Source organism: Geotrypetes seraphini, chromosome 12 (genome assembly GCF_902459505.1).
Source record: "Geotrypetes seraphini chromosome 12, aGeoSer1.1, whole genome shotgun sequence".
Classification (NCBI taxonomy): domain Eukaryota; kingdom Metazoa; phylum Chordata; class Amphibia; order Gymnophiona; family Dermophiidae; genus Geotrypetes; species Geotrypetes seraphini.
Genome location: NC_047095.1, coordinates 42856080 through 42878304, shown reverse-complemented (window position 1 = coordinate 42878304; position 22225 = coordinate 42856080). Strand labels below are relative to the sequence as shown.

The following is a 22225-nucleotide window of genomic DNA, read 5'->3' as shown; positions in this document are numbered from 1 at the left end:
TAGAAATAGAGATAAGGCATTATGGTACTAACAGTAGATAAATAAGATTAGAGCTATTAGGATAATAAGAACATAAGAACTGCCATCTCCAGATCAGACCTTCGGTCCATCAAGTCCGGCGATCCGCATACGCGGAGGCCCAGCCAGGTATACACCTGGAGTAATTTTAGTCACCCATATCCCTCTATGCCTCTCGTAAGGAGATGTGCATCTAGTTTGCTTTTAAATCCTAGAATGGTGGATTCCGCAATAACCTCCTCTGGGAGAGCATTCTAGGTGTCCACCACTCGTTGCATGAAGAAGAACTTCCTGATATTTGTCCTGGACTTGTCCCCCCTTAGCTTCAGTCCATGTCCTCTTGGTCATGTCACATTAGACATTGTAAATAATTTTTCCTGCTCTATTTTATCGATTCTTTTCAGTATTTTGAAAGTCTCGAACATATCCCCTCACAGTCTCCTTTTCTCAAGAGAGAACAATCCCAGTCTCTTAAGTCGTTCCACGTATTCCAAGTTCTCCATACCTTTTATTAGCTTCGTTGCTCGTCTCTGCACCCTCTCCAGCAGTTTTATATCCTTCTTTAGGAGATGTGCATCTAGTTTGCTTTTAAATCCTAGAATGGTGGATTCCGCAATAACCTCCTCTGGGAGAGCATTCTAGGTGTCCACCACTCGTTGCATGAAGAAGAACTTCCTGATATTTGTCCTGGACTTGTCCCCCCTTAGCTTCAGTCCATGTCCTCTTGGTCATGTCACATTAGACATTGTAAATAATTTTTCCTGCTCTATTTTATCGATTCTTTTCAGTATTTTGAAAGTCTCGAACATATCCCCTCACAGTCTCCTTTTCTCAAGAGAGAACAATCCCAGTCTCTTAAGTCGTTCCACGTATTCCAAGTTCTCCATACCTTTTATTAGCTTCGTTGCTCGTCTCTGCACCCTCTCCAGCAGTTTTATATCCTTCTTTAGGTTGGGAAACCAATGTTGGACACAGTATTCCAAGTGTGGTTTGACCATTGCTCTATAAAGCGGCATTATAACTTTCTCCGATCTACTCATGATTCCTTTCTTTATCATGCCTAACATTCTATTTGCTTTCTTTGCCGCTGCCGTGCATTGTGCCGATGGTTTCAGGGTCCTGTCTATCAGTACACCCAGGTCCTTTTCTTGTTCGCTCTTACCCAGAGTTGCACCTGACATTCTATATTCGTGTTCCTTGTTCTTTCTGCCTAAATGCATTACTAAACTTCATCTGCCATTTCTCCGCCCATTTCTCTAACTGACACAAGTCACTCTGGAGTTCCTCGCTATCCTTCTGCGATCTGATTGCCCGGCATAGCTTTGTGTCGTCTGCAAACTTGATGATCTCACTGGATGTTCCTTCTTCTAGGTCATTGATGAAAATATTAAATAAGATGGGCCCAAGTACCGAGCCCTGGGGCACACCGTTAGTCACTTTCTCCCAGTCTGAAAACTTCCCATTTATGCCCACTCTCTGCTTCCTGTTCTCCATCCATTTGTCTTAGTACATCTCCCTCTATTCCATGGCTTTGTAGTTTCCTGAGAAGTCTTTCATGTGGAACCTTGTTGAACACTTTCTGGAAGTCCAAGTATATTATGTCCACCGGTTCTCCACTATCAATTTGTTTGTTCACGGTCTCAAAAAATTGAAGTAAATTTGTCAGACATGATTTCCCTTTCCTGAAGCCAGGTCGTGTGTATCCAAGTGCCGGACTATGCTATCTTTAATCAGTGTTTCAACCATCTTTCCAGGGACAGACGTAAGACTCACAGGTATGTAGTTGCCCGGTTCTTCTCTTGATCCTTTTTTGAAAATTGGCATGATGTTCGCTATCTTCCAATCGTCCAGTATCTGTCCAGTTCTAATTGACAGGTTGGCAAGTTTTTGCAAAAGCTCTCCGATTTCAACCTTCAGTTCTTTTAAGACTCTCAGGTGAATTCCATCAGGTCCAGGGGATTTGTCGCTTTTAAGATTGTCGATCTGGTAGTATATCTGGTCCAAGTCCACTTCTACTATGGTGAGGCTGTCCTTTATTACTCCTTTGAACACTTTCACTGTTTCTGGTATTGTTGCGGCGTCCTCCTTCATAAAGACAGACGCAAAGAAGGAATTTAGTCTGTCTGCAATTTGTTTGTCTTTCTTGATGTGCCCTTTTCTTCCCTGGTCATCCAGCGGTCCCACCGCCTCTTTTGCAGGTTTTTTTCCTTTTACGTATCTAAAGAAGGGCTTGAAATTTTTGGTCTCTTGCACTATTTTCTCCTCATAGTCCTTTTTGGCATCCCTCACCGCTTTGTGACATTTCTTCTGATAATCTTTGTGTTTGTTCCAAGCTTTGGTTGTTTTCGTGTGTTTCCATTTTTTAAAGGAATCCTTATTTTCTTTTATGGCTTCCTTCACCTCTCTAGTAAGCCATGCCTGTTCTTCTTTGCCTTTAGTTTTCCTTTCTTTGGAAATCCGTGCAATGTAGAGATTTTGTGCTTCCGTGATAGCATTTTTCAGTAGGGACCATGCCTGATCTACCGTTTTAACTTTGTCCATCTTTTTCTTGAGCCATTGTTTCACCATGGCTCTCATGCTATCGTATCTTCCCTTTTTAAAGTTTAAGGTCGTGGTTAATGTTTTGGTACGTTTCCCTTTCCCAATATCAAGTTTAAAGTTGATCATGTTGTGATCACTCGTCCCCAGCTAGTGGCAGCTGTGTGACCAAGTTAAAAAGCACACAGTGAGCTGCAGAAAGGGAAGGGGGAGGATGGAAGGGAGAAGGGGTACTGCTGGACATGGAGAGAGGAAGAGATGCTGCTGGACCTGGTAGAAGGGGAGGGAAAGGAAAGATGCTACACACTGGAGGAGAGGGTGAGATGGTGGATGGGGAGAGAGCTGTGAGTGGGGTTGGGGGAGGGAAGGAAGGAAAATTGTTACAGGAAGAGTGAGAGGAAGAAATGGGCATGAGGTGGAGGAGAGGGAGAAATGATGCATGGGGAAAGAACATGGCTTGGGGAGTGGGAAGGAAGGATGTCACTCGAGGGAAGAGGCAAGGAGAGAGAGAAAAAGTGCAGGGGGACTCATGGAGAGGGTGAAATGGATGGGGAGGATAGAAAGGAGGGAAGGAGAAATGTCACACTCGGGGGGGGGGGGGAGGAGAGGACAGAGAGTGAAAAGTTGGACTCATGGAGGAGAGAGATGTTGGTTAGGGGAGGGAAGGAGGATCGGGGGAGAAGAAGCATGCTGGAGGAAGAGAGAAAGAAATGTTGGACTGGTGGAAAGGAGGGAGAAATGTAGGACTGGAAACGGGGCCAGAAAGGAGAAAGAGGAGATGGACTGCAGGGGGCAGAAAGGAGGAAGGGAGAGAAAAATGTTACACTGGGGGGGTGGGGGGGGAGAGATACCAGACCAAGGAATAGAAGGGGAAGGAGTGAGTCTGGTAGCGCAATAGAAATAATAGTAGTAGTAGAGAGAGATGCCAGATTATGGGAAGGAGAGGAGAGAGATGCCAGACTGGGAAAAGGGAAAGGAAGGCGAGAGATGTCGGACGATCATGGAAACGGTGAGGAAGGGAAGACATGGAAAAGTAGATTTTGAGAAGAAAGCAGAAAAATTGAATGTTAAGTTAATGCCAAAGATGGATGCAACTACGTTAAGACCAAACACAGGGACTTATTATGTACACACTAGTCAGTAAAATGGCTATGATGTATGGTGGGAAACTGACTATAATGGTAACAAATACCAGTGAGGAAAAAGTGAAGAATGCTTCAGTTGTATGCTCAGAGAAACGAAACTCTGAAGAGGGGGTGAAAACCTCCTCTTGGGAAAAAGAGTTTACCAGTCACTGCATAAACTTTATAAAAATTCACTCTTTGATCACTGGTAAAGCATGTATGATACTTGCAAAGAAATTTTGTCTTGCAGAGATGGCAAAGTTTTTTCAAAATTCAAATGCCAAAATGATTGCTGGATTGCTAATGCACTTATCTCGTGAAAAACAGTCTTAGGGGTCTCAACGCGGCCCCGTTTCGTGTTCTGCTTCAGGAGACCCAGAAACACACTTCGAAACACACTTTGCAAATGTAATTGCTTTCCAAGAGAATATCTGAAATACAAAAATTTTAAAAATGCCTTAACAAAACCACACACACCGCAGAGCAAGATTCAAAACAAACTGCGATGTGGGGAATTATATCATCTTATTGGCAATAACGAGGGGAGAAACGCCAGTAAATTACATACCAGTTGCAGATTTCAAAAATTCCAAACAACGGAGAACGCTGTCCGCCTCGCCCGATTTAAACTACGGGAGAGGGGGGGAAGGGACTCCGTTGTAAAACGTGATGACGTCAAAACGTCAAAGGTTACTGTACCAGATGAACAACTGTCACTGTGAATAAAGCCAGTTGAAAAAACAACCAAGCAAACCTAAAAAATACAAACAGAGGTGTGAGACTTGAATTAAAGAAAAGCAACCCATTCTATCTCATTGTTCAGTCCATAGGGTTGTAACGTGTTCAATTCAAAGATCCATTTTTGTTATTTGAGCCACAAAAGTTTTGCTATATCACCCCCTCTAGTAGTGACTACAGTATCCAATATAGAAAATTTCAGTTTCGTTTCTCTGAGCATACAACTGAAGCATTCTTCACTTTTTCCTCACTGGTATTTGTTACCATTATAGTCAGTTTCCCACCATACAACAAAAGATGGATGCAAGGCAGAAAGTGATGAAGGTGAGAAAAGCAGAAAGTGATTAAGGAGAGAAAACCAAAAGGCACTGGAAACATAGTTAAAAGCACAGAAAAATAAAGTCACCAGACAACAAAGGTAGGGAAAATGATTTCATTTTCAATATAGTGATAGAAATGTCAGTTTTGAAAATTTATATCTGCTGTGTATGTTGTGTGTATATGAAAAATGAATGGAAAAAATTGCATTACAATTAGTAAAGGGGGTGGGATCTGGGGAAGAGCTTGGGAGGTCTGTGGTTGGGGTACTCAGTTAATATTTGTTAGACTTCCCTGCTGGCACACCCTACTGGCATTTCAGGGCCTGTCTGGAGAGCCTCTGCGCATGTGTGGATATTGACGTGATGTCATACATGTGCATGATGTCATCACGGTGATGTCCGTGCACTTGCAGGTGCCTCAAGCCGTGGCCACTACCTTTAGTGTGTCCCGGCTTGAGAAAGTTTGAGACACACTGGTCTAGAATGTCTTGCCTATCTACTGGGAATTCAAAAAAAGGCAGAAACTGGAATTCAATGTTCTTGACATGGTGTTTATTAAGATAAATTAAACAAAAATATCCACTGTTTAATTTAATTTATTTTAATAAATATCACGTCAGGAACATTGAACTCCACAGTTTCTGCCTTGTTTTGGATTCCCTTTATCACTGTGGAACATTTGGGCTGTTGACTGGAAAAGAGCTTACCAGGGTAAGTACATATCTCTTTCCTAATCACTCAAGCCTAAAAAGTATAGAAAATATCTTATTTCCATAAAACTTGGTTTTTGTGACCAGAATAATCAAATTTTGCAATTTTCCTATTTAATACTAATAATAATAATAACTTTATTCTTGTATACCGCATTACCATGGAAGTTCTATGCGGTTAACAGATGAAGAGACTGTACATTTTCAGCGATGCTACATTTACAGTGAAGTTATTATTACAGGAAAGTTACATTTGAGATGAAGATACATTTGCTGTGAGTTACATACAGCAGTGATACATAAGGCAGTGTTACATATGGCGGTGTTACATACAGCGATGTTCAATAAGGTAGAGCAGAGGCATTTAGAATGAGGGGTAACGAAGAGGGAATGGTTAGCTGGATTGAGTGAAAATGCTGATTTTTCATCTTTTCATTCTTATAAAGTCATAAAAAGCAAGATATGAATCACAATTAACATGTGTTTATATTGAAGTTATACAAAGATAACCAAAGAAGATTTAAAAGTGAGTAGCTTTTTGAAATTTGCAATTATAAGAAATAAAATTATTATTATTATTATTATATTGTAAGTCACTTTCACGAATCAGCCCCCAGATGTAGTCTCTCATGTTCTCATTATATTGTCCTTGGTAGCAACATTCAAAGTCCAATATATCCTGGTAAAAGCTTGGTGTCACTTCCTCTGATCTGTGACTTGCACACTTTCATCTAACAAGTTCCATTGCTTGAGTCTAGATGTCAAAAGCTCAGCAATGGACTTGGCGAGACCAAGATCTCTGATCAAGTCATTGAGATCTTTTTGTTTGGTTAGTATGGGTTTCTCTTATTAGATGCACCATTAATATAATAAATTGGATCTACAACATTTCCCACACTGACTTGCTGCTCTCTTCTGAAGATAGCTGCTCTCTCTCTTTCTCTCTGGGGGAGTGGGTATGGGAGAGCTCAGGGCAATGGGTGAACGAATGTCCAGATATGTGATTGCAGATCCATGTGCCGAGCTCTACGCTTGTAGAGATGGTGCGGTATATAAACCTAAGGTTTAGTTTAGTTTAGTTTTCTATTTCAACATTTGAAAGGGTTCATCAAGCACAGGGGTGTCCAATGTCGGTCTTCAAGGGCCGCAATCCAGTCGGGTTTTCAGGATTTCCCCAATGAATATGCATGAGATCTATTAGCATACAATGAAAGCAGTGCATGCAAATAGACCTCATGTATATTCATTGGGGAAATCCTGAAAATCCGACTGGACTGCGGCCCTCAAAGACCAACATTGGACACCCCTGATCAAGCAGAAGTAGCAGTTGCTTGAGTGGTCAGTGAGTTCTTGCCAAATTCTTGGGATAGCAAACTTCATGGATCTCTTTTTCCCTCTGTACCATCCTAGAAGAACAAAATGAAATTTAGTAAAAAGAACAATAATTTCAGGGCAATAGGTGAGACATTCTAGACAAGTGGGTTCTCCCAATGGCCGCTTGCCATATGCAGAAGGAATCTACACCGGATTTTTTTTGTTTGTTTGACTCTCCTCCTCTTCACTGGGAACTCTAGCACCCTCTGTAGTTTTCCCCTTCTGCAAGTGTGCCTGAAGAAGTGTTTCTGTTCTGCTCTCCCCTTTTTCTTATTTTCTTCGGTGCTTTCATCCCCTTTTTGGGTTTTCTTTGTGTTCGGAGCGATTCTTCCGCTCTACCTGTATTGAGAACACTCAGTCTTCAGTTGATCCCTGGTAGTACCTGTTAGCCAGCTCATTGGTTTCTTAGGAGCTTAGGGCTATACCCGTGTTTTTTCTCCTACTGCCAAACTTGGGTTTGAGCGCAGTCTGTTAGGCATACCTAGGAAACTCAGTGGTGTCTCGCAGGGTACCAGCTGTGATTTTACGCCTCTGCCTTTTCCCTGAGCGTGTCCATTGGTCTGTGAGGGTAGATGTGCAGTCAGATACCGTATCTCACTGGCAACCAGAAGATCAACGTTGAAGAGATATTCCCAGCATGAAGAAGTCTGATTTAAGCTACTTTAAGAGAGCTGAGGCAGGCTGTAGCACATTTCCAGCACAGTAAGTAAGACTGTCATAGCCTATTGAGGTGGATCGTAGGAGGGTGGTAATAGTTTTGAAGGTTTCTGCATGTCTCCCTGGGTTTCCTCACCTGAGACATCCTAAAATCACCATTATGACTTGCTATATGTAAAAAGTATCACAATTTTGGCGCAAATTTTTAGCAGCAGCAATCTTGGATTTTTAGTGATCTTTTTTTCTAAAGCTTCCTGCTCGTCTAAATTTGCAATTTTTTCCTCAAAACTTGTTGGAATGGAGTGTACCTGCACCATGTGCCATGCAAAGCTTAACCTCTCCCCTGACTGAGCAAATGACAAAATGCTGGGCCAGCCCATAGGGGTGGCCTTCTCTCTTTTCAGGGCTCGGCAGGGCTAATAGTTCTGTGAGACAGGATGCAGACCTTCCACAGCCCAAGAAACACAAGGTGAAGTCATCAAAGGGTGACTGCATCCCAGGGTCTGGAGGCCTTCACAAATTCATGAAATATTTGTGGAATGCATTTCAGAACAGTTCTTTGCCTGCGCATTCCTGCTCCGCCTCGGACTTGTCCTTTCCAGAAGTTGCGTCTTTAGACTCAGATGCTTCACAGGCAATAGCTGTTCATATGGCTGACCCTGACCTGGGGGGTCAATGCTTGGCATCAGAGGCGAGGTTCTAAACTGGTTCCAAGGTTTCCTTATGACTCGCACTTATCAAGTACTTTTCAATTCCAACCTCTCTAATAGCTGGAGAAACCCATCTAGCATTCCACAGGGGTCACCACTATCCCCACTGCTCTTCAATGTTTACATATCATCACTAGGCGCACAGATGGCCTAGCGAGGTATAAAAGTATTCAGTTACGCAGACAAATTTACAATCATTATCCCGTTCACCACTTCTCTCTCTGAAGCTACCCTCATGGCTACAGAAGTACTAAACTTGATGGAACAATGGACAACAGAATTCAGACTGAAGCGCAATCCAGAAAAAACTAAATTCTTCATGACCACACCACACCCACTTGTCACCACAACACCACTATGCATCAACAAACTCAGCTACTCTATTCAACCTACAATGAAGGTTCTGGGATTAATACTGGACCAAGGCCTAACCATGAAAGACCAAGTGAGCTCCCTAGTCAGAAAGGGTTTTTTTTCTCTCTCTGGAAGCTTAGGTCTATTAGAGCATACTTTAACACTTCATCATTCAGAATTCTCGTACAATCCCTAATACTAAACCATCTCGATTATTGTAACATCGCCCATCTGACAATCTCCCAGAAGAACATGCAGAGACTGGTGCAGAATGCGGCAGTCAGGTTGATCCTTGGGTTGAAGAAGTCAGATCACATAACCCCTTCCTACCGACTCCTGCACTGGCTGCCAGTGGAGGCACATGCGAAGTTCAAGCTGGGATGCTTTTGCTTTAAGGTACTAACCGGTTTAGCCCCTCAATATATAAATGACCTCTTCCACTTCTCAACCAATAGACACAAGAGAGGTACGCACCTGAAGTTCATCTCCCCACCGGTTAGAGGATGTAAATTTAAAAGACACCATCAACATCTTCTCTCTTACCAGGCAGCATTATGGGGCAAAGACTTGGAAAAACTAATCATAAACGCAAATAACTATGGTGAATTTAGGAAACACCTAAAGACATACCTGTTCTTGAAATACCTAGGTAGCGAATCTGCACTATCCCCCCCATCACAACTGTTCCCTTAAACTGCTAGCCACTATTCTTCAACTATGTAAGTTCTACTCTATTTGTAGCACCTTTCTAATCATTGTAAACCGCATAGAACTTCACGGTCCTGCAGTATATAAACTGTTATTATTATTATGATGCTGTGGACCAGCTGGCAGACCCTTTGTTTTCAGGTGCTGTGCTTCCCATAAATGGGATGCGGGGCTGTATGCTGGATTGTCGAATCCCTCAAAGGCTTTAGAATCAGAGGGTGATCCCATGGTTCTGTGTTTATTTAAATCTGCAGCTTTGCCAGATCTCATTTTGTAATCTATGCAGGAGTTGAAGTTAGTAACTCAGCCTCCGGCTCCGTTCAGTTCCCCTTCGTGGCTTACTGAGGGTGCGGCTGCCGTGTGGAGTCAGTGTGCGCTCTGAGGACCCTTTCATGCACCTGCACGCTGACCGGCTTTTCGTCACTGTGGCGTGGACCACATTGAGGTGAGGTATGACGAGGTTGCCCGACAGGTACATATCTTGTTGGAGAGCATTGACAGCAAGAGCTCGGTGGATGTCGCCATGCTGCTCAAGTTCGATTTGGACCTCAAGATATTGGGAATGATTGTGTAAAGATTCATAAAATTGAGTGTGAGAGCTGTAAAATAGAAACAGAAGGGGAGCAGCATTTTGCAATCAGTAAAGAGTTGCAGCATCCATGTACAAGCAAGAGGAGGCAAAGTGTGTTTGGGAGCAGTTCATGGAAATGTGAATATTCAAACAACAGAGCAAAGTACTGTGGATATAAACAAACTACAGGAGAGCTCCATTAACATTTATACTGAAGATGGTCAGTTGAAAACAAAGTATCTATGCAGAATCACCTTTTCTGTGTTCTGCTTACAGAAGCTTGGACAAAAAGAAATTTTAAAATTTAAGGGACACAGCAATACAAGTATTCAGCATGTTTGGCAGCACGTACATAAGTGAACAAACATTTTCTGTTATGCACCTTAATAAAAGCAAATCTCGTTCATGTTTAACTGACAAACACTTAGAATACATATTGAAAACTTCAACATCAAATATGACTCCAGAATTTGAAAAACTAGTTGGTGACATGAGATGCAACGTCTCGCATTAAGGGTCCATTGAACAAGTACAAATGTGGCAGTTTGTCACGCTTTTGGTAAGTTAATATTATTAAATTTAGTTATCTAATACTTTCTTAACATGTTTTTAATTGGTACTCTCTTGAAAATATTGAGGTTTGCCACTTTAATTATTTTTTGTAAATTTAACACAACCCGCTCTACATTTTCCGACTTTCGTTGTGGCCCCAGATCATTTTTGAGTTGTGTAGGGCTGGTTTAGGGGGTGAAGAACTTTTGTGCTTGAAAGAGGAGTAGGACTTGGAAGTGATAGCGTTTGATCTTAAGGTGGCCAAACAGGTTGAAAAAGTGACAGCGAAAGCTAGAGTGATGCTAGGGTACATAGGGAGAGGTATGACCAGTAGGAAAAGGAGGCATTGATGCCCCTGTATAAGACTGGCGAGATCTCATTTAGAATATTGTGTAGAATTCTGGAGTACACCTTCAAAAAGATAATAAACATAATGGAGTCAGTCCAGAGGAAGACTACTAAAATGGGTCAGTGGTCTTCATCATAAGGTATAAGGGGACAGACTTAAAGATCTCAATATGTATATTTAGGAGAGGGGAGATGTGATAGAGATGTTTAAATACCTACATAACATCAACACCATTACAAATTGTATAATTTTCATTGCAAGAGGGATATGTTAGAACAAAAGGATCTTCAGACTGTCCATCGGGTAGCTTAACCCAATCAGGCTGCAGTCCTCATTGATCCAACTTAAATATCTATCAAATCTTTCTTTTCATATTCATATTTTTATCTTTTTAAATGTGACCTGAAAAGTGTCAAACTTATCTTGCAGTACCACCTCTTCCGATGTGAGCTCCGTTTCAGAACTTTCCTCGGGGAATGAGGTGCGATTACATAGTATTGCTAACCATAACTTTCTTTTCAGCTATTCTTCTAGTCGCTGCTCAATATAAAAAAACAACAACAGATAAATCGCATTTCATTCGCTGAAGTGCTGAGTCCTTTATACCTTCTTGGCTCAACCATATGAACCTCTGAAACGAGCCTTGGTTAAGAATCTTAGCCTGAAAATAGTGTTTCTAGTGGCTATGTGCTCAGCTAAGCAGGTGTCTGAATTACAGACCTTTTCCTGCACTGATCCTAACTTCTTGTCAGACAATGCGGGTTCTTGTCAGTCAAAGTGGTCTCCTTATTTCATGTGACTTGGACAGTATTCTTTTTCGGAACCTTCACAGAATTAGTGAAGAGTGTATGATGCAGTGGTTGGAGCTACAGCCTCAGCACCCTGGGGTTGTGGGTTCAAACCCTCCGCTGCTCCATGTTACCCTGGGCAAGTCACTTAGTCCTCCATAGCCCCAGGAACGTTAGATAAATTGTGAGCCCACCGGGACAGATATGGAAAATGCTTGAGTACCTGATTGTAAAACCGCTTAGATAATATTGATAGGCGGTATATAAAAAAACCTAATAAACTAAACTAATAAACTAATTTCCATAAACTGGGAGGCTTGTAGGGTTTTGCTTTATTATATAGAAGTGACCAGTTCCTTCTGCATGTCAGATAGGCTTTCTGTCTTGATTTTGGGACCACACAGAGGCCGTGCAAACTCTAAATCCTCCATTGTTCAGTGAATTAAGGCTGCCGTTAAAGCAGTGTACATCATTTGACAGTAAGTGGCTCCGGTGGGCCTACAAGCCCACTTGGGCTAAGGCAACTTCTTGGAAGGAGACCCGAGTGGTTGCACCAGAAGACATTTTCAGAACGGCAATGTGATCATTGCTGCACTTCTTTAAGAAGAACTATAAAATCGGTGCTCTGGTCAAGAACACAGTGGACTTTGGCAGATTAATTCAAGGTACTTTGTTTTTGTATGTCTCATTGGTTTGGACTAGTCTAGCAGGATAAGGAAGGTGAAATTCTCCTTATTCATACCTGTGAATTTCCTTTTCTTGAGTCATGCTAGGACCTTCCCTGGAAAACAGCAGTGTAGAGGATTTCTTTTGGGCTTAGCCTTCTCTCTCCTGAAATTAGCTGCAGTGATTTGCTTGGAGACTAGAATTAGTGTATGGCAAAGTGGATCAACTTCTGCTTGGACAGTATGATTCCAGAGAACCAACCCTTATGCTGATGATGTCATTGGAATAGTTTCAGTATCTTTACCTCCATCTGCTGGTATGAGGATTTGTTATTTATTTGTATTTAGGTCACACTTATTTAATAGCTCAGGGTAAGTTAAACCAGGTATTTTCGTGTCCTTGGAGGTCTTAGTCCAAGTTTGTTCCTGAAAGAGTGAAAGATTAGCACACTCCCTTTTTGCTAAGCCATGGTAGAGGTTTCTACTGCATTCCAGAGCGTTAAATGCTCCGACACATAGAATTCCTATGAGCGTCGGAGCATTTAGCGCCCTGGACTTCGTGGCTAAGTAAAGGGAAAGGGAGGTGGTAAGAAAATTACACATGCTCACAAGGAGCAGCAGTAGCATTTGAACTGGGCTTCTCTGGTTGCTAATTCAGTACTGTAATCACTAGGCTACTTCTCCACGCCCCTGAACCCATTAGTCTGGACTTGTCTTACAGGATTCAAAGAGAGGAAATTATCAAGTAGTATAAAATTTTGCTTGCATTTTGAGTATAATAAACCAGTTTGGAATGTTATTGCTAAATATATTGTCATGCTGATTGCAGACGCTCAAGAAGCAGATCAAGGAGGAGGTCACATTCTAAATCAAGAAGTAGGCGACGATCGAAAAGCCCAAGGAGGAGGCGATCTCATTCCAGAGAGAGAATCAGGAAGTCTCGGAGTACATCTAAATCCAGGTAATTAATGGAGAGGAGGATGGTTGAAATTTGGCTTTTGTTCTGAGAATTACTGTTGGAAGAAATTAATTAGAAGTGGTAACATCCTGAAATATTCCTATCTTTTCTATAAATTGGACTGCTTGGCTCACTTGGTGAAATAAATTGTCAAAGGTAGTGCAAGAATTCTGAAATATTAATTTCATTAATTTTTTACCCCTTGTTAAATGATGATGATTAATAATGGTGATTAGACCTTAAACTTGTGTTGCCCATGTTCTTGTTTCTGAGGCAATGTAGCATTTGTCAGCAAAGTTTGAAGTAAAATGTGGGCATTTTTTTTGACAGGGAGCAATAGTCATAAACTGCTTCAGGCATCATATTCTCACATGTGGGTGACGTCATCCATGGATCCCTGGTATGGACAGTGAAAAATGTAGTGTCACTTTAAGCTTTTGCAAGCTTTTAGACTGCCCACATGTGCGAGTGCCTTCCCGCTCAACACCAGCTTGCGAGGTCGTCAGTTTTTCATTTTACGCAGAGTGAAGAAGACGACGTATCTTTTGTTTCTCCACTGAATTGCCTTCCCATTTGTTTTATTTCAAACTTTTTCAAGTACAGTGGTACCTTGGTTTACAAGTATAATTTGTTCCAGAAGCATGCTCGTAATTCAAAGTACTCTTAAATCAAAGCAAAGTTCCCCATAGAAAAAAATGGCAACGCTGACAATTCGTTCCACAACCCAAAAGGTGCTAAGGAACTGGGAGGAAGTGGTGAGGGGTGGCTAAGGGGTGTGTACATGCCAGGTGCTGCAGTTTGTAGGTGGCCAGCCGCGCGCAACCATCGGGGTCCTTGTATAGCTACAGGCAGCGCCGCTTCAAGGAGATGCTTCTTCTGTCCGCCAGCCAGCCTTTTACACCAAGTGCCTTCCGCACTACGTTGGAGAACCCCTGAGTCCACGTAGCCGAGAGACGTCCCACATTTGCATTACATATAAACATGCACAATATTGATGATTGACGTTGTGCGTGAATGTACTTAACGTACATGTGGGACGGCGCTTGGCTACGTAGGCTCAGGGGTTCTCCAACGTGGTGCAGAAGGCTGGCTGGTGGATGGAAGAGGCATCTCCTTGAAGCGGCACTGCCTGCAGCTGTAAGTACTTGTTTATCGGGGTGGTGCTCAGTTTGCTGAGTGTTTTGCTCATCTTGCAAAACACTCGCAAACCACGTTACTCACAAACCGAGGTTTGACTATATTTCAAGTTTCTCCTCTTCTACTTTTCTTTTGAAAACAAACCACGAAGAAAAGTAGAAAGGAAAAAGAAAATTTGGACTTTCCTCAAACTTCTTTTACTTAGCGGCCTTCACACAATTTTCCATCCTGACTTCCCTCCGTGATCATCGATGGATTTTTGGCTTTGTTTCTACTCCAACCCGGCTTGCCCTCTCTAACTGTATCTGGCTCCGGGGCTATAGACTGGAAGAAGGAAAACACTATTGATTAAAGCTTTTCTTCGTTATTTCCACATATAGGTCTGGAGTCGGACTTCCAGTAACTGGGACTGTCTGGTATCTGAGGGCATCAATGCTTCCATCTGCTTATATCGATGGCATGCTAGCATCGAGTTTTCTTGATTGATGCAGTTGCATCGCAGTGGACAGAGCCCTGCCATTAAGCATCGAGTCCTCTTGATACATGGCCTTCAGGGCGATACAGGTTGTCATTCTGAAGCGTATCACCTTTTCAGACACTCACGCTTGAATGCCTGTTAATACCGTTGGCTTCCTTATCATTGATGCTGATTAAGACTTGATGCTGTTATACATCGGTAGAATTCCACCCTTCAGTACTGTTAATACCTGCTCAGTCAAGTAACAGTACATGCTTTGAGATTGCAGGAGGTTCACTTTTCTGTAGACTAATTCTACTTCAGTGTCAGCAACTTCATCAGTGCCAGTTAGCCTGAGCATAGTTCTCATAAGGCGTAAGGTACTGATTAGGAGTCTATCCTCAAACGTCACTTTAGTTAGTATAGATGTTCTTCAAGTCATCGTTGATGTCATCTTTAGAACATTGGTCTGTATCCAAGGGTATAGTACTGAGGCATTTGCACCAATGGTACCTCTCCTAGATCTAGGGATATGAGTGTATTCGTATTATCGTCGAAGAATAATTTCACATTGACACCGGTACCATCCATCTCTGCAGGTTGTGTTACTTACTGGATGTGCATCCTCTGTGAAGTCTCCCACTCCTCGACCCCTTCGCTACCATTGATATCAGCTCAGCTCAGATTTGGTGCAGGGTATTTGTTCCAGGATCAATGACTTATCCACCGCTTTGCATTGGTTACATCAACTATGAGCTGCTTACTCTTGACAGAGCATCACATCAACTGCAGTTTGAGGGAATGCTCCATTTCATCAGAGCTGTATCAAACACATAAGGTATCGATGCTGTCGATGATTCTCTTCATTGAAACATCGATTAGCAGTAAAATACTGGTGTTCTTCACATCGAGGTTCTGCATGGCACAGCATTTCATCTCTAGTTTCTTAATCTCCAACAGCCTTTGGATTTTAATTTCCTATGGACTCCGCTACGCAGACTCACATAAGAAGAGAATTTGATGTTTTTCACAGATGATGTTGCTACTTGTCTTGGAGCGTCATTCTGGGTCCAAAAGACATCAACGTTTTGTTCCCGTTGACAGTGATCTCCATACAACGTTGATCATCTTCAAAGCATCAACTCCCTTCTTTACATCGAGATTCTACATTGACAATGATGGTTTGTCATCAGGATAACGTGAGGCTTCATCTACGTCTCAGAAACCAGCTCAGTCTTTTTGACCTTCTAGAGACTGCTTTGTTCAGTATCGGTCCTGCCTAAGCATAACATTTTGGGGCTACAAGGTACCGAATCCAATTTTCTGTCGGGGCATCGATCCACATTGCATCCACCTGGAATGCACCAGGGGGTGTAGAGCCTGTAAGGTGTTTTTTTCTTGATGTCTGGACATTTCAACACTAGTAGGGGAGTCTAACATGAGTATTGAGCTGTTAAGTTAGATTGCCTTCCATATTTAAAAGATTCCCTTCCATATTAAAAAAACCAACAATAAAGATTAATAGAAGCATTTATGCCTTTGTACTTTTACACTATCAAATGGACATTCTTGTTCTCCATGTTAACCAGTGAAGCTGAATTGTTTTCTGTTTTAACCTCTAACCAGGATCAGCCAGCATTGACCCATGTTGCAACTGCCTTTCCATACTACTTCAGGAATACACCATGGATGTGTAGAGCCTGTAAGGTGGTCTTTTTCCTGTTGTCTGGATAGAAACATGCAACGACAAGTGCTGGAATCTAACGTGGGTGTAGAGCCTGTTTAGTTAGTTCTTTTAGACCATAAGAAAATAGAGTGTCACAACGTAATGAAGGGCGTTCCAGAACCAGCAAACAACAACAAATGTTTTACCAAAGAACCTCAAAATTCAAAGGATATAACTCCCTGAAGTACAAAGACTTAGGAAAGGGAGATTTAAAGACCTCACTGGTCTGCTCCAGGAAAAAACTGTGAGAGAGAAAACCCTACAAGGTAGAAGAAAACTCTTTATGACAGAAAATCTGGGTATAAAGTTAAAGCTTCAATGTTCAGGAGCACCCATCATTAAGGGGAGTGATCATCAGGAGGAAAGTTAACTAGGAGAGTAAGTGATAAGAGACTCTCAGGATTTGAGAAAGAAACTAGGAGAAAGATAGCAAAAGTGACCTCATCATATGAATGTTGCCACATGGACCCATGTTTCTTTTTTCACCCATGCACTAGATATAGTTTTGTTAGATACATTACACTACGTCTCGTTATCACATCATTACTCATAGGACCCCTGAGGAAGACGCTAATGTTGAAACACAGACAGTGTCTTGTCCAAAGTTCCCAGTGGATTGAGTCCTACATGTTTTTATGTGGATTATCAAGTTGAATTTATAATGAAGCCTACGTCTGGAACATTGAGTCACCACAGTGTTTTTGTTGCTCTTAAAAACCCAAATAGTAGCAATGTTCCATGCTACCAATCCAGGGCAAGCATTGGCTTACCTATGTCTGTCTCAATAGTAAGACCATGGCCAATCCAGAAGCTTGTCCAATCCTTTTTTAAAACCAGCTATATTAACCGATCTTCCAGTTGCAATAGTGGGTTGTATCCCAATGGCCATATGTAGAAGGAATCCACTCCAGATTTTTTCTGTGACTCTCCTGTACTTCACTGGGAGCTATATAACCACCTACAGTTTTTTTCCCTTCTGCACACATGCCTGAAGGAGTTTTTCTGTTCTCTCCCCTTTTTCTTATTTTATTCAGTGTTTTTGTCCCCTTTTCTGGCTTTCTTTGTGCTCAGAGCAATTCTTAAGTTCTGCCTTCATTGAGATCACATAGACTTCGGTATGCAGCTGACAGGCCAATCCCAATGGGTACCTGTTAGCTAGCATGCATTGGTTTCTTAGGAGCTCAGGTCTGTCCCCACATTTTTTTTTCTTTCTACTGTCGAACTGAGATTCAAGCGCAGGCTGATAGGCATACCTAGGAGATTCAGCATTGTCTTACAGGGTGCTAGCTGCTTTTTTCCACCTCCATCCTTTCCTGAGCATGTCCACCAGTCTGCGAGGGTGGAGGTACGATCAGATACCTTGTATGACTGGCAGCCAAAAGATCAGCAACTTCTTTTGTATGTTCCACTAATCTGGAATGTCTCACCTTTTACACTGGAAAAAGAGATTATGTTCTTATCTTGATAATATCTTTTCCAGTAGATAGGTGAGATATTCCAGACTCCCGCCCTGTACTTCCTGCGCCTGCCTACTGTCTCATTCTGTTTATGCTTTTCCTAGTTGCTCTTGGATGCCAGTCAGCCTTTTTGGGTTTTGAAGAATTCTGTATATATGTTCATAGTCTTTAAGCCCGTTACATTAACGGGTGCTAGAGTAGATGTCTGTATGTATGGTGTTTTTTTTTTATTTGTCTCTCTCCCTGGACGCTGTCTGTCTGTCATTCTTTGTGTCTGTGTCTCTCCCAGGTCCCCTGTCTGCGTCTTTCTTTCTGTCTGTCTCCCTGGCCCCCCCTGCTTGCCAAAGCAGCCCCCTTTCACCTCTCCCCCTGTTGTGCAATGCCCCCCCTTCTGTTCCTCCCTCCCCCCGATTGCTATCTGCCCCCAGCACAACTCTCCCCCCAAAGCAGCCCCCTTTCCCCCTGTTGTGCAATGCCTGCCTGCTTCATGGCCCCCCATCTGTTCCTCCCCCCAATTGCTGTCTGGCCCCAGCACACCCCTCCCCCCAAAGCAGCCCTCTTTCCTGCTGCTCCATAGCCCTTCTTTTTCGCTTCCCCTCCCGTTCTTCCCCTCCCTCCATCCACCCATGTTTGCTGCCGCCGCTCCTGTTCAAAGCGGCCTGCTTAGGTTCACGAACGGCTGTAGTGAACCTCGCAGGCCACTCTCCATATGATAGCATGTTCCCTCTGACGCAAGGAGAAGTGTGTGGCGCAGTGGTTGGAGCTACAGCCTCAGCACCCTGGGGTTGTGGGTTCAAATCCAGCGCTGCTCCTTGTGATCCTGGGCAAGTCACTTAATCCTCCATAGCCCCAGGTACGTTAGATAGATTGTGAGCCCACTGGGAAAGATAGGGAAAATGCTTGAGTACCTGATTGTAAAACCGCTTAGATAACCTTGATAGGCAGTATATAAAAGCCTAATAAAAAAAAAAAAATCAACAAAAAGTACTGTGATCCCAACAACCACCGCCCCCCCCCCCAACCTCGAGTGTCTGTGTAGTTGGTGTGCTGTATCATGTACTGTTTCCTTGAGCATCATGCCAGTTGTATGCTTCCACTGTGTCAGGAACATTCCTAGACTATGATGTTTCATAGCAGTCATAAGAACATAAGAATTGCCGCTGCTGGGTCAGACCAGTGGTCCATCGTGCCCAGCAGTCCGCTCACATGGCGGCCCTTAGGTCAAAGACCAGTGCCCTGAATCTAGCCTTACCTGCGTACGTTGCGGTTCAGTAGGAACTTGTCTAACCTTGTCTTGAATCCCTGGAGGGTGCTTTCCACTATAACAGCCTCTGGAAGAGCGTTCCAGATTTCTACCACTCTCTGGGTGAAGAAGAACTTCCTTACGTTTGTGCAGAATCTACCTCTTTTAACTTTAGAGAGTGCCCTCTCATTCTCTCTACCTTGGAAAGGGTAAACAATCTGTCTTTATCTACTAAGTCTATTCCTTTCATTATCGTGAATGTTTCGATCATGTCCCTTCTCAGTCTCCTCTTTTCAAGGGAGAAGAGGCCCAGTTTCTCTAATCTCTCACTGTACGGCAATTCCTCCAACCCTTTAACCATTTTAGTCGCTCTTCTCTGGACCCTTTCGAGTAATACAATGTCCTTCCTTCTTCATATATGGTGACCAGTGCTGGACGCAGTATTCCAGGTACAGCGGCATGATAACCTTCTCCGATCTGTCTGTGATCCCTTTCTTAATCATTCCATTTCCTAGCATTCTCTTTGCCCTTTTCACCACCGCCTCACATTGCGCGGACGACTTCATTGACTTGTCTACCAGTACTCCCAAGTCTCTTTCCTGGGAGTCTCTCCAAGTACTGCACCGGACATCCTGTATTCGTGTATAAGATTTTTGCTACCGACATGCATCATCTTGCACTTATCCACGTTAAACCTCATTTGCCATGTTGCGGCCCATTCCTCGAGCGGGTTTGTTAGTTGCAAGTCTTTGCAATCCTTCTTTGTCTTCACTACTCTGAATAACTTTGTATCGTCCGCAAATTTAATCACCTCGCTCGTTGTACCAATTTCCAGGTCGTTTATAAATATGTTGAAGAGCACGGGCCCAAGCACCGAACCCTGCAGCACTCCACTTGTGACGTTTTTCCAGTCCAAGTATTGTCCATGTATTCCCACTCTCTGTTTCCTATCCGCTACCCAGTTTTTAATCCACGTGAGTATTTCACCCTCGATTCCATGGCTTGCAATTTTTCGAAGCAGTCGTTCATGCGGGACCTTGTCGTATGCCTTTTGAAAATCCAGATATACAATGTCGACCGGTTCACCCTTGTCTATCTGCCTGTTTACTCCCTCAAAGAAGTGCAGTTTGTCAAGCAAGATCAACTTAGACATACGAAAAACATAATCAATTTTTTGCACTACTTGTGAACAAGTTGGGGTCAGTACTTGGCACCATGCTGCTGCCAACATCAACCGAGCTGCTGTAGCAACAGTTGCTATAATTTTATAAACTTGGGTATACCTACAGGTTTCATATTCAATAATGCACATCCAATATCTTTTACAGTAATCACCCCACATATCAGATAGCAAAGATCATATTCTAGAATAAACACACCTTGGGACAGGTCCAACAGATATGTTCAAAGGACCCTTGTACACCACACTGTCTCCAGCAGATGTCAGGAATTCTGGGATTCTTGACATCTGCTGGAGACAGTGTGGTGCACAAGGGTCCTTTGAACATATCTGGTGGACCTGACCTCATTGGTGTATAATACCACCGGTACAAAACTTTATAGCCATTTTCAACCGTATTCATCGCTATTGATACTTTAAGTAAGGAGCACAATAGGGTCTTCCACTGTGGAGTTGTAAGTATCCTCTATTCTCCCAGTGAGCAAAATAATGTAGCAGTGGCTGATCATGGTACACCAAGAGTTGGTAGAATCTAGAGATACAGCCCCTGCCACTGGGTGCAGACCATACCCAATCCCAGCTTTTTATTTTCTCAAAGGAGGTCTGGCGAAGCCTTTTTCTTAATGAAATCTATTACTTGATTATATTGTAAAACTTCCAATGCAGTAAAGTCCTCTACCACTGCCACTACCACTGGTGCCACTGTTCCCTGGTAGAAGCCCAGAGACGCAAGAGAACCCCTTTGAGAAGATTAACATACTGAGAGTTAACAACGGATCTGGCTCAGGAGAAGCCAAGGGAGATTCTGAAGTTGAACATCCCCCATGAACCAAGCTTCCATTTGGACCCACAATTTCTGGGTATCCTTCTACCAGGTAACTAGGTATCACAACTGTACTGCAAGGTAGTAATAATTAAGGTACAATCATCCCTTTCTGGTCACACATCTGAAATAGCATAGCTTTCCTGACTTGCGGGAGGCCTACACTTCCAAATATAGGAAAAATTTCTACAGTGTAGAGTCAGGAAAGGATTTGGGAAGGAGGCATGGCAGAGAATACATATAAAAATCTTGGCAAGACCATTATTTTAATAACATGTACTCTACCCAACCAGGAGATTGGTAAACGCTTCCATCTGTCCAAATCCTCCCGAATCTTTTTCAAAAGAGGGGGAGAATTAGCAGTAAATAATGATTTTTAAGTCCGCAGTAAGGCGTATGCCCAGATATTGTAATGAGTGAAAGGCCCACCGGAATGGATACAGTCTCTGGAGCCCTTCTTTCTTCTGTGGCAGAATCGGGAAATTAAGTATCTCCGATTTTGTCATTTTGACCTGAAACCCAGACACCCTACCATAATGTCTTAACTCTAACAGCATTCCCTCCAGAGACTCCTTGGGGTGCTCCAGCAGAAGAAGGATATAGTCTGTAAATAGGAGTATCTTTTGCTATATACTGCCACTATGGATTCTCATAATATTTGCACTATCCCATATTGTCTGTGCAAAGGGTTCTATAGCCAAAGCAAATAAAAGTGGTGACAAAGTGATGTGTTCCCCTAGCTAACTCAAACTGCACAGTACGCCTTGTTAACTTTAAGAGCTACCAAGGGTTTGACATACAGCGCTTTCGTCCAGGCAAGAAATTGACCATTAATCCTTAGGAGGACAGAGTTCTAAACAAGAAAAGCCAAGAGACCCGGTCAAAGGCCTTTTCCGCATTCACTCCCAGGATCAGGGCTGGTGCCTTATGTGCTTTCACTGGTCACCTTTCACGAGCTAGCCCATAAAGTACTGCAGTCTTTGAGCCAATATTCCCATGAAAATTTTATAAGCAGTCCCGAACAGGGATATTGGGCGATAAGATTCACATGAGTAGAATCTTTACCAG

The 22225-nt window shown here is 42.8% G+C and overlaps 1 protein-coding gene across 6 annotated transcripts in view; it reads left to right on the top strand.

Moving 5' to 3' along the window:
* SRSF11 (serine and arginine rich splicing factor 11) overlaps nucleotides 1-22225 on the top strand; it is a 204450-nt gene that overhangs the window by 129745 nt on the left and 52480 nt on the right. For all 6 annotated transcript variants that reach the window (XM_033916649.1, XM_033916647.1, XM_033916648.1 and 3 more), the window contains exon 8: nucleotides 13006-13137. In XM_033916649.1, the coding sequence (XP_033772540.1) occupies nucleotides 13006-13137 (132 nt within the window). The remainder of the gene's footprint in view (nucleotides 1-13005; nucleotides 13138-22225) is intronic.